The sequence below is a fragment of the Halichoeres trimaculatus genome, unplaced genomic scaffold (assembly GCF_033239565.1).
Source record: "Halichoeres trimaculatus isolate MK-OKI-2021-1 unplaced genomic scaffold, fHalTri1.1 fHalTri1_scaffold_10, whole genome shotgun sequence".
Classification (NCBI taxonomy): Eukaryota; Metazoa; Chordata; class Actinopteri; order Labriformes; family Labridae; genus Halichoeres; species Halichoeres trimaculatus.
In genome coordinates, this window is record NW_027437187.1 from 10646075 (window position 1) to 10659080 (window position 13006).

General features: G+C 39.6%; 2 protein-coding genes across 3 annotated transcripts in view; both read left to right on the forward strand.

Moving 5' to 3' along the window:
* kiaa1549la (KIAA1549-like a) overlaps positions 1-8694 on the forward strand; it is a 50781-nt gene extending 42087 nt beyond the window's left edge. For both annotated transcript variants that reach the window (XM_074677010.1, XM_074677011.1), the window contains 9 exons: positions 26-246; positions 976-1108; positions 2541-2782; positions 2932-3100; positions 3297-3394; positions 3580-3725; positions 3816-3970; positions 4058-4115; positions 4545-8694. In XM_074677010.1, the coding sequence (XP_074533111.1) occupies positions 26-246; positions 976-1108; positions 2541-2782; positions 2932-3100; positions 3297-3394; positions 3580-3725; positions 3816-3970; positions 4058-4087 (1194 nt within the window). In that variant the 3' untranslated portion in view covers positions 4088-4115; positions 4545-8694. The remainder of the gene's footprint in view (positions 1-25; positions 247-975; positions 1109-2540; positions 2783-2931; positions 3101-3296; positions 3395-3579; positions 3726-3815; positions 3971-4057; positions 4116-4544) is intronic.
* A 3716-nt stretch (positions 8695-12410) lies between these two features.
* spon1b (spondin 1b) overlaps positions 12411-13006 on the forward strand; it is a 28614-nt gene continuing 28018 nt past the window's right edge. The window contains exon 1 of the mRNA XM_074676960.1: positions 12411-12953. Within this exon, the coding sequence (XP_074533061.1) occupies positions 12731-12953 (223 nt within the window). The 5' untranslated portion in view covers positions 12411-12730. The remainder of the gene's footprint in view (positions 12954-13006) is intronic.

Consider the following 13006-nt stretch of genomic DNA (forward strand, 5'->3'; position numbering starts at 1 on the left):
GAAATAAATCTTTGACTGTTTGCAGTCAAACCATGGTGGGTTGAAGCAGAAGTCAGACATCGAGAACTACAGGAACAAACTTCGTCAAAAAGCCCGAAGGAAGGGATACGGGGAGTTCTCTCTGTCTGAGACTGGAAACCATGGTTACAGTCACCGTGATAGCCGGCTGGGTCGCCGTGAAAACAGCGTGAAGGAGCCGATGACTGCTGAGGAGAAGAGGGCCTCCTTTGCTGGATGCCACAAGAGGTAAGCATCGCCCCATGGAGTGGAGTGATTATACGGAGGGTAAAATAATATTAAATCTGTCTTGGACACAACGCAGCACAAAAATGATATTATTTTTGTTATTAATTTTGTTGATGTTTTCATCATTTTTATTATAGGTACATTTTTTCTTTATAATTTTTGGTATTAGTAATATAAGTAGTGGTAGTTTACCTATACCATTATTACACTGCAAAAAAATGAAATCTTTTCAAGTATTTTTGTCTTATTTTCAGTAGAAAATGTTTTCTTAGACTAAATATGAGCCACATTCACCTAAAAATGTCTTTTTTCAAGTTATTTAAAGATAAAAGTTATGTCTGATTTGCTGTAACTTGGGAAAAAAATCTGCCAATGGAACAAGAAAAAAAGTTATTTGTAAGAAGACATTCTTCTAGTTTTAAGCAAATTTTCGAGCAATTTTTTATTGTTCCATTGGCAGATTTTTCTTACTTGTTACAAGCAATTCAGACCTCATTTTTATCTTAAGATATCTTCAAACAAGACATTTGTCTGGACTGGTCAGGTCAATGTGGCTCATATTACGTATAAGAAGACAATTTTTACTACAAATAAGTCAAAAACACTTGATAAGATTTCAGATTCTGCAGTGTATTACTGTTATTTTTGTTGGCATTGATTTATTTTTGAGTCTCTAGTTTTAGTGTCACACAGTTTGAAGAATAATGTTTTTTTATGTATTTTCATCAGGTATTCTCAGCCACGGGAGCCCACCTACTGGAGCAGGCAGTCTCTGAGCAGCCCGAGTCCAGTTGAGACGGAGCTGGATCTGCTCGTCCTGAGGGAAAGGTTGAGAAGGGGCATCCGCAACAACGGCTACGATGTGAGTCACTTTACAATTCACCCACTTTCAGATGGAAGAAAATTGAAGTTCTTACTTATACATTCAAAAATGTAGCAAGAAATCACAGAGAAGAGGTTCAGGAGCAGGAAGAGGATGATGAATGAAGTTGTGATAGAGGTAAGAAGCAAGCAACTTCAGCTTTGAAGTTTAAAACAGGTCTGAGAGTCTGACTGAAGAAGACATTTACTGAAAAAATATTTCTGAAGAACAAAGTGAAGCTGTTGGCAATCTTGGATCCCAAACAAGCCGGAGAAGCTGAGTCATGATGAATGCTGATTTAAGTGTAGATTGATTTTTATTCTTCTTAATAGATCCCATTAGGGTCATGGCAAAGGAAAGCTTCGCCGCTCATGTGATCATCTTCAAAGAACATTTTTCCTTTAATCCTCATTAATCCTTTCTTTATTTACTCTCACACAGCCCCTCTGGGTACACTCTTAAATCATTACCAAATAATATTTAATAACCCCCTTAAACCTGCTTCACACAAAGATAAAAAACAGAGCCAAGTTAAAAAAAAGGAGGAAAGTATGAAAGGTGAATGAGCATGCAGTTTCCCTTTTAACAACAGCAATAGAAGGAGACAGGATGAAATACTGAGGATGTAGGAAATAATAAAAACTGATGCTGCCTCTTTACTCCAACTCAGTAAAGCAGAATCCAGGCTGAATGTCAGTGACTCTACATACAGTGGGATTTTACTGTATGCCAGGTTCCTTAACGCAGGTCAACAACATGAATGCACCTAATGCTTGGAAAGCCACAAGGAAGAGAGAGTGGTTAGAGAGCATTTAAGGAGGTGTGTCAGTTTGTTTTCTAAGCTTAATGTTACCCCTAAATCCAGTAAACATCTCCAGGGCACATCTCAATCCTGAAATCCTTTCCCTGCATCTTAATCCCTCCCACCAGAGCTGCATGGAGAGGAGCAAGGAAAGAAGCAAGAGAGAGAAAGAAAGAATGAAGGAATTTGTTTCATGCTTCTGATTTCAGAAGTGTCACATGAAATGGCTTCCTTTGTGATGCCAGTGTTAGCTCTCTGTTTCTTCTGTTTCTGCTTTAACTACCTCTCTACCTGAACATATTGATATTTACACTTACTCTTCTTTCCTATGATGGACTGAAAAGAAGAACCTCGAATATGTTTTGTCAGTGCCCAAGAAAAAAAACCTCAAGAAAGACATTTTTTTTACTGACTGCAGCTTTTTTGAGCTAATTCTTCATCATGATAAAACCCAAGCAGCATTATTTTTCTGTTGTTTTTCTTCACTCACAAGCACCACCTTGTGGCTTGAGTCATGCAGCACATCTCAAAATAATAGAGCAAACCAGTCATACACATTACCATAGGTAATTATGTGTCCTCATCAGTTTGTGGAGAAATTGGTGATGTGCCCCTCTGTGTGCTCTGCAGGGTGAACCTGAACAGTTTGAGGAGACCAACGTGGACCGTCTGATGAGCTCGCTGGGTTACAGAGGAGGATCTGTTGGCACCGGCACAGGAAGCTTGGGGGTGAAGGCTCACCGTGGCTCTGACTCATCCACACTTAGCTCCCAACCATCCATTGATGAAGTCCGCACACAGATGCATATGCTGCTAGGCAATGCCTTCAGCCTAGCTCCTCCAGACCATGACCCTCCTTCTCCTCACGCCAAGTAAGCCTTCACTGCATATGTTTCTAAGACAACTGCCTGTTTTTTTTATCTGTATTTTGTAAATCAGAGTATCAAAAAGTACTGTTCACATTTCTTGACATGTCTCCCTGATGACTCAGCTTTTTTTTCCCACTCCTCTCTTTTATTAGCGACCATCACCATCACCACCATCATGCCCACAGAGGCTACAACCCATCCCACACCAGCCACTACAGTGATGGGGTGACCAGTGCCCCAGGGACCATGAACCATCCCTGTGGGGGGAGGCAGAGGAGCACAGGCTATGAGGATATTCATCAGTGCAGTCTTCCCAAACCAGTGAGCACTTTAAATTCACCCATCTCTGTTGATTTAAAGTCTGTGTGTTTGTCAATAACCATATTTCATTTTAGGCTCTCAAAACAGTGAAATACCATTTGAAAACAAATAGTGCTGTCAGGCGATTAAAAAAATTAATCTAATTAATTGCAGGATTTGTAATTAAATTTCTGATCACATTGTTCTGTTTGTGTAGGGTTTCAGGTTCACACAGCTTCCTGATATGGGCATTGGGTCTCCACCACCACTGATCCCCTCACGGCCAGGACCACCACCTGGAACCTCACTAAGACGGTACACACAAAAACACTTGAAAATAGACACTTTATGAAACAATGTGTTAAAAAAATACAAAGATGAGCAAATAATAATAAAAAAACAAACAATTAAGATGTTGTATTAATATATTTTCTCACCAAAGTCTTTAAAAAAGTAATCTCAACAATAAAACAATACCGATCATATCTCACCCCTGGCAGCTCCACTCCTGATGTTAGTCTGAAGCCTTGTGTGACGGAGGCCCCCAGCCTGCAAGCCCAGCAGCTCAACGGGGCCCCATACCTGCCACTGTCCAGGACCCCGTTCCCAGCTGTGACTGTGGACCAGTCCATCACTACATACTCAGGTTTGACAGAGAGGCTCTTTGCTGAATCAAAGCTTTGATGACCTGACTTCTGACTGTGTTCAGTATTTACATCTATGTATCTTTTGATAGGCAACCCAATAACAGCAGTCTACGCTATATCCGCCAACCGCTCGGGTTACTCAGACTACTTCGTCATGTCCCCACCATCCTCGTACCGTAGTCCATCCTGGATGTCCTACCCACCTGAGCCAGAAGACCTTCCACGGCAGTGGAGTGACACACCAGTGAGACACAGCTTCTAAAGACTCATATTCAAACACTTATGCATTTATGATTAAAAGTCTAAAGCTTTTTGTTTCTCCTCTGCTTAGAACTCACGTCATCTTGAAACCATCTGTTAGAGCCAACTGCTGGGGAAACAGTCGATTGGTATGTATCATCAAGACACTGTGCTTCTCTAATCTTTTCACAGATTCCACTTTAAGTTTTACTCAGACTTATCAAGGCAAAATATTAAGCTTCAGTAGGAAAATACTAAAACACAACCATGATATGCACAACACTGTTAAGACTTATGATTTCGACAGCAAAATATACCTGCAGAGCTGCAGGATGTGACTGTAGAGGCTGTTCATTTATCAACAACTAACTCGTCTCTTAAATAACCAGAATGTCTTTAATATTAGTCTCAGGTTGGGTGCAGAGGATTACATCAATCAACAGAAATGTATTGATTACATTTTTAGTTTACACAAATCTGAATATGAATTTTGAAAGTCAATCCTCTGCAGAAAGCTGGGCCTAGTTCTTCAGTGTCATAACAGGTCAGTCCTGTGTGCTTACTGTCTCTTTCTCCAGATGTCTCTTTTGATGAGCTGGGAACCTCCTCCCCGGGACTTATCATCACTCCTGTTCTTCGGCTGGGCCTTTTCATTTGTTAGTGTGCTGCTTCCTGTCGGCTCCTCATCGTCCCCTGCTCTCCTTCTTTCCACTGCCCTGAGCTTTGTTTATTTCCTTTCTGCCTGCTTAAGTTTAAGCCTTTCTCCTCCCCCAGAAGCCCCCTCACTTCTTCAATCTCGCGTCATAATTTATCCATAACTCCCTGAATTGTTGTATTCTCTGGCTCCCTGAGCCTCTGGCTTCTGGCACTTAATCATCACCATCGTCCCCGTGTAGGCAGCCTCGTCTGAGGTGACGACCGAGCTTACACAGCAAGAGGCTTTAACTCACACTGTGAAACAAACAGTGCTCAGCCGAGCTGCATGAAACTGTGCTGTGCCTCTCTCAGTGACACCACAGTGGGCAGTGTGGATGAACAGGGTGAGCACAGTGCATCATGACATGCAGCTGGACAAGATTGCCCTTTCAACTATTTCTCAGCAATCACGATACAGTAACAGCCATCTGCACAGCAGCGACAGGCGCACAGCGCTGTGTTCTTTGTACAGCAGTGCCCCAGCAATGGCCAGTGTTCTCCGTGTCCTCTGAAATGAACTGGACCATCCTGGACTTTCCCCCTAAGGTCCACCATAAAGCCAGGACTGCTGGAATGACTTAAAACTGTGCTTTTTTGATGACTCCCAATTACAATGTAAACCTTCTACAGCCAGTTGATATGTATTTTAAACAGAAGTCAAAAAAAGTAATGAAAAAGAAAAAAAAAAGTCTTGAGCTGTCTCAGTTTTATTTTTTGGATATTTGTGGGATGTCGTCTTTTACTTTTGTGGATTAACAATGGTTTCTTGTACAAAAAAAATGATAAAGTAAGTGTTTATCTTCACTTACTTATTTCAAGGCAAAAAATATAAATATATAAATATTATACTTTTCTCTTGACAGAGAAGTCGGCGGCTTAGTTTTGTGTGGTTATGATAGCATTTATGTTCTTTTTGAAAGAATAAGTTTAATATTCTTTCTTCTTTAGCAATGAAAACAACAAGTACTCACTACATTCTGTCCATCTGCTTATTATGAAGTTTTTTATTTTACGATAAACATTTGGCAGACCTGGGTCAGATCTGTTGATTGAAATCTTTCTTACTCAGAGTGATACATGCAAAGTTTTGTATGGAGCCCCTTAGATTATATTGTTTTTTTGTCATTATTATATATATATATATATATATATATTTTTTTTTTTTTTTTGCACGTGCCAGAGACTTGCCAATGCTCACAAGGAAATTTCTCATGATTAGAAGATTTTGTGTGCTCATGAAAAAGTCTCCCAGGCTAATGTGTGCGCAAAGTAACCTGCCAGGTATGCACCTGAGACCAACCAGTGCCTTACTGCCAACGTGTTTTGAGTAGAGGAGTTGGTTGAACTCTGCTTAATCTTTGAACTCCATCATGAGGACATCACAGTTTCACTTGCACATAGTCGATGTTTAATTCAGTTAAGACTGAAGAAAATAAGCAGTAAAGCACTAGTTGGGCTCAGATGGACATGGAAAATCTTTCTTGTGCACAAGGGAAACTCCTATTTTCACTCAGTAAAATCTCTTGATCAGTAGAACATTTCTTCTGGTTGGTATCTGCTGTGCACTGAAACCCTTTAGTTTTAATCTTTCTGCCTATGTTGCCTAATGGGCTTCATATTCTTGGACTTTATATATGAAAAGATTTGAACTGATTTCAATTCTGGTTTGACTCAAGTCTGATAAAAGTTTGTGAACAAGTGTATTCTTGGGGATTTTTTTTTTTTTATTCAGAAGCTGTCTACTGTTTTTTGCTGTACGAGGAATTTGACTCTGGGCTTATTTTATATCTTTAACATAAAAGGAAAGCTCCATGTAATCAATCCAAATTCTGCCCCTCGGCCCTACAATGCAGTTTTGCCCCTCTGTTGGAGTGTCACTGACATGAAGTGTCAAAATGCCCCGGCTAACTAAACAACTCTACGTTCAGACTCCAGAGAGACTCACAGGAAAAAAAAAAGCAAAGGATATTCTGTGGAAATCTGGGGAAAAGTCATGACTTTGAAATTAATCATGTCAGTGTTGTAATGTCCAAATCTAGCTAAGGGGGTAGGGCAAAGGGAGAATCTGGATTAAGATCACAGTCATGTGACTGTGGGGGTTTTATTACACAGAAACTTGGGCTCAGATATATATGTGTATAACTGTATATATCAGATGATTTAATGATGAAAATTATGCAAGTACTGTGGGTGGGGATCTTCACTGACATTCTCTTGTATACCCATGTACTTTTTTTTATTATTTTGGCTTCATTCATGATGGATTTTAACATCTTCATAACGTTCTGAAGGATGCACACATTGTAGTATTATATGTATCATAATTGTGCAAAATAACACAGAAACAGACAAATGAAACTGAAAATAATTGTAAAAAAAAAAAAAAAAGATATTTATGGTGTCATACAGTACAGAGGCACGGACCATGAAAAAGAACCTACCCTAGATTTACAGTATTCTTTATATTCATTTAACATTTCTTTATTTAACCATGATGCATTTTGTTTTGTAAAACAAATGTCATAGTCTCAGATTAGTTCATCCATATCTTTTCAGAGGTTAACTGAAAATCTATGTACAGTGAAAGTTTATGAAATCTATAAGTGCACACACTTGCAAAACTGCCCAAAAGTATGATTACATTTTATTGAACTTATAACAGAGGATTAATGAATAACCATAGATAGATATGTTAACATAAATTGTAAGTATGGTTTACATGACACTTTTATAAAGGGGCCAAACTCTGGCACCAAACAGCACAATCAATGCAAATATAATGTTTTATTTTATAAAATATTCAGACTCTATTCATCTGGATTATATGTAGATTTAGTTCACCAGCCTGTAAATTATTAATATGCACAATCAAAGTTAAACCTAATGAAGAATAAGCCATCAGCCTGATAGAAAGAAGGCTGCAGAGGTTGAAATGATAATTTTACAACAAAATGATTGCAAGATTTTGAAATTGACAGTTTTAAACCCCAAACAAAATATGCCAGCTTGAAGACTTGTTTTTCTATATTTTTTTATTTAACCAGGTTGATACTTCTGATATTCAAAATACTTTAAGATTTGTTATAAAATTCTGTTGCAAGATGATAGACAATAATAAATACTTTATAGAAAATAACAGAAAGTTTTATTTTCAGTTTTAACTTTCTGTTGAGAGTTTATGGGTTTTGTGCAATGCATCCAGATCAACTAATTGAGATAACAAATGTTTGACCCCTTCACACATCAAAACCAAAATGTGAAGTATCTGGGCTCTGAACATCCCAGGTTTTATGCGAACCATTCGCAGTATGCCGTCAAAGGTTTACAGCAGCTGCTGTTTGATCCATAATCACATACAACTGTCACAGCACGAACATGATAACATTAGCTTAAAATACAATCTATTTATAGAGATATATATATAAAAATTATAAGTGGGATGTTGCAAAGACAAGTTTTTAGACATTGTTTTAAATATGTCCTCCTTTTAACTTTTGTTTACTTATGGAAAGAAAGTGAAGATATGAGATCACAGCTCTGACTCATTATGAACCTGGTGCTACGGTGGTTTTTGAATCACTAACAGCATCATTAATGACCTACAGCAAACATCTCATTTTTGAATCATGCTCAGTGTATGAACCAATCATGTATATCTAAAATGACACACCTCCACTTTTGTAAATCATTTCATCGGTCCTTCAGAAGAGGGGTGGGTGGGTTGTTTTTAAACAGTGATTTTAAAGAGACTCGATGCTATGCTTTAAGTTGATGTAAATGTTTGTGCTTTACAAGGGTAGCTGTGAGATGCTTTTAATGGCGATGGTCTCTTTGATGAGCTGACTGTCAGTAGATTTTTTTTCTGCCGTTTAAGCCATGTCATGATGCTGTGACATCATGGCGGCACTAATGATGTCACACTGTCGTCACTAGGGTATTGTAAGATCACAGTGACGATTACAATGAATGCTGTTAGATGTAGTTATGCAGAAAACTTTTTGGTGAATTTAATCAATAAAGTTAAATAACTATTCTCAGCTTTCATCTTTTTTCTTTGTGATGTTATTCATTTTCATTACTTTTTGTGTGCCTGGCTGATCTGTTGTCTCTGTGCCTGGCTGTAAGAGCAGGTCACAGCCACTAGAGGGAGACAGACACAGCTGAGGCCTTACCCTTAGCCCTTTTCCAGGCACACTACATTCATAGTTTTCACAGTAAGTGATGTAGAGGAGCTGCTGAAGTTCAAACTGAGCATCAGGAAGGAGAAGAAAGGTGATCTAAGAGACTTTGACCATGGCATGGTTGTTGGTCTGAGTTTGACAAACTGCTGATCCACTGGATTTTCCCACACAACCATCTCTAGGGTTTACAGAGAGTGGAACCAGAAAGAGAAAATATCCAGAGAGCAGCAGTTCTGTGGGACTTAATGCCTTGTTGATGCCAGAGGTCAGCGGAGAATGGACAGACTGGTTGTAGCTGATAGAAAGGCAACAGTAACTCAAATAACCACTGGTTACAACTGAGGTCTGCAGAAGAGCATCTCTGAACACACAACACGTCCAACCTTGAGGCAGATGGGCTACAGCAGCAGAAGACCACACCGGGTGACCCTCCTGTCAGCTAAGAACAGGAAACTGAGGCTACAATTCACACAGCAACACCAAAACTGGACAATAGAAGATTAGAAAAACGTTTCCTGGTCTGATGAGTTTTTTTCAGATGGTTGCTCAGAATTTGGAGCAAACATCATGAAGGTATGGATCCATCCTGCCTCCATTAACCTTCATAGAGGAAATACTGTCAAATGTGAACAGTCCAGGAACCAAAACAATCCAAAGCAGCTCCTCCTACACAAACTCTCTCCCCCTGCAGTTTCTTACAGAGGAATCCAGGACAGTTGAATATTTTTACAAGCCCATACAAGTCGCCACAAGGTGGGTCTGCCTTCAGACAAGAGAAAGGGAGCAAAAGAAGCATGTGAAAGAAAAAAAAAGCAAGAGACTGAATAAATAAGGAGGGGGTTGGGAAAAGGAAGTTGAAAAGAGAAAACTAGTGAGTCTCACACGCATGATCTGTTGACCGTAGATTTTCTGTCAGGTAATGTCACAAATTGGTAGGCTCATGCCCTTTTACACACAGTAAGTTAGATGTATTCTCATTATTTTCATTTTCTTCATCCTCTGGAATGTCCAAGTGCTGGAAGTTCGTGACAACTCCCAAGAACTGACCAAAGAGGAGTCAGAGCCATCTCGACCCATTCTGCTATCAAGTCCCAGTGAGACACCAGCTGGTAACACTTCATGCTGCCATCCAAGCTTCCTGTTGGTTGGAAGCTGCAAGTCCAACATCTGAAGCCAAGGCCTTCATTTGCTCCAAATAAGCTCACTCAGCCAACTGTTACTTAACTCCAGTACTTTGTTTGATAATAGCAAAGGGATTAGTAACTCTGGTAACAGGTTCACTTTGATGACGGACTCTGACTAGCAATGATCCAGGAAGTGGACTCCATCTTTGTCTTTTGGGTTTTGGAGTGAAATGGGTCTCAAACTGCTGATAAAGCATTGGAATACCAAGGTACGCAATCCTGACATGGACGACTGGATTTAGAGTGGGACTAATAAATATGTTCTGTCTCTGAAAGTTACCAGCAGCATTGGAGAGGCGTCAGTACACTGATTGTGAAACCAGAGGAGGAAAGAAACACATAATTTCACTGAGACATGGAACAGAGGTCACAGGCTCTTTGATGAAAAAGGAAGCCTCTGTTGTTGAGCAAAACAATGTCCTGGTTCACCTATGCCCATACATGTTTAGATGCTGCTGCTGCAATACGTCAGCACAGTGGCCACATTGGTAGGGGCAGGTCCATCCTGTGAACTAATACGAGAAAAAATGGAAAACTGAATTTTTCTGAATAGAAAGAGTGAAAACTTTTTTTTTTTTAATGAAATGATAAAATTTAGTTTAAGTGCTAAAAATGATGATTACATTACTCACTTAGTATTAAGCCTACTTCAATGGCTCTGTTGAAACATTTGCTCTTGTTAGTTTGATCACTATCCATTTGCGTTAGTAGTCTTTTGAAACTATTTCATCAGTTTAGTTGAAAGTTTCCAGCCTTTGTGCACTGTCTGCCATTGTGCTGTTACTGACTGACTTTTCTTTTATTAATTTCTGCTCTATCAGTTTCATTTTGCACTGTACTTTCTGTGCTGTTTTGATTCACTTTTTATATTTCACACCTGTGCTCTTTGGCCTTTAAATTTCCATTTCTAGTGATCTGCTTGGATACAGCACTCTGTTAGCAGTCAGTTTCTTTACTAATAATCTTTTGTTTTTTAGTTTCCTCATGGAGTTTGTCAATGACAACAGAAGTTGTCCACTTCTAGACGGCTGTCAGTCATCAGTCTTCACCATGATGGTGTAACTGACCATCATGGTCAAACCTTTGCAGGTGTTTTTAGTGAATCAGCTGATTAGTCTGTGACACCATTAGTTTACAGCAATGACCTTTATCACAATATTTTAATTTATAATATAATATAATATAATATAATATAATATAATATAATATAATATAATATAATATAATATAATATAATAGAATGGAATAGAATAGAATAGAATAGAATAGAATAGAATAGAATAGAATAGAACAGAACAGAACAGAATTTTATTGACATCGTAACAAGTACAACAAAATTGAAGTCACAGCAGCTATCAAGAAAACAAAAGTAAGAAAGTTTATAGAAAGTGCAAAAAGGTCCATAAGAAAACAGATGATGACAGCTTGTCCATCATCCTCCTGTTCAGCCAGCCTCCACCTCCACAGGGTCCAGGACTGAGCTTATGAATCTTATGAGATACAAAATTTTGTTCATTAACAGTAATCCCCACTTTTAAAGGAAATAAATGCTTAAAATATTCCACTTAACTTCTTTTTACAAGAGTTTCACTTTTTGGGTGAAATTATAGAAATTTTTCCACATTGTTCTAATCTATTAAAATATGTGCGTTGGTGAATGTTTTGGTTTTAAGACAGGCTGTTTTCATTCAGAAGGTCCTTGAGTTGTTTTGACTCGGTATGTGGAACAAGGGTTGGATCATGACGTGATCCACTTCTGCAGACAGATGGGATACATCACACAGAAATCCTGTTTACTTTAACCACCTCCAGCTCCGACTGTTTCCTGTTTGGTAAGACCGGAGCATGTGGATAAACAGAGAGAAATTTAAAAGCAAATTTGAGTGGTGTAAGTTTATTTGAATAAGCTCTTTTATGGGATGTTTATTATTGATGCAGACATGCTTTACATGTAAAGGAAGGCATGGGTCACTGGAGTCGAGGAGAGGTAGCACTGATATCTCAAGCAAACTTAAGGAGGACCCCAAAAGTGCCAGTAGAGCTGAATAAGAACTAAAGGGATTTTAAAAATATTCAGCTTTAGGTTATGTCTTCAAGTAATTTAAAATGCTAAAACTCAACATTAAACCCAGCATTTCAGGAAATATCCAGTCACCTAAAACTTGAGGATATGGTTAAAAAAGTGCAGTGATGTGGGGAATAATAAACCCTTGGCTGAACTTATGGACAAATCCTCTGATGACACCCCCTGGAGATTGGGGGTTGTAAGTATGAAAACGATAAAGTGATTTTTCAAGGATTTGTCTCCTAATCTCAGCTGTTTACTTAAGGAGGGGGAAGTCATTTGCTGCCAGTTGTTGAGTTTTTATCCCCGTGTGCACGTGCGTGCATGTGCGCGCGCGGGGGGCTGCACGAGTCTCCATGGAATTTCCCTCGGTCTATGTCAAAGAGACATCCGCGTGTGTTAAGACGCTGCTGCTCCACAGATCCTCATCACGGAAACGGCAGCAGATGCTGCTTTCACTCGCTCCTTCACTCGCTGTGAAACTGGGACACAACTCAGGATGAACTCGGCTCATCTGCTTCGCCATCACAACTGACTCTGCCCCTGCTCCAGTTCGTTCAGAGTTCCTGGGAAGGAGCTGAAGCCGACCCTCTGCTGGTTTGACCAAACTGCCCCGGCGCTCTCCTCTTGGCTCCACAATGGGAATGTTTATACATTTGCTGCTTTTGCACTATGTTCTCTCGAGCTTTGTGTGCAATGCCGTCGCTTTCGTTGAGGAGCCTCTCGAAAGCAGGACGGACGGGTACTGCGGGCGGATACTTCGGGCACAAACCCTGGGGACCCGGAAGGATGGCCACCATGAGTTCAGGCTCAGAGTCGAGGGTGACGCAGAGACCTACCAGCCTGGTCACAAGTACAGAGGTAGAGTTTTCTACACTGTTTGATAAAAGTGCATAAAGTAGACACGGGCACTC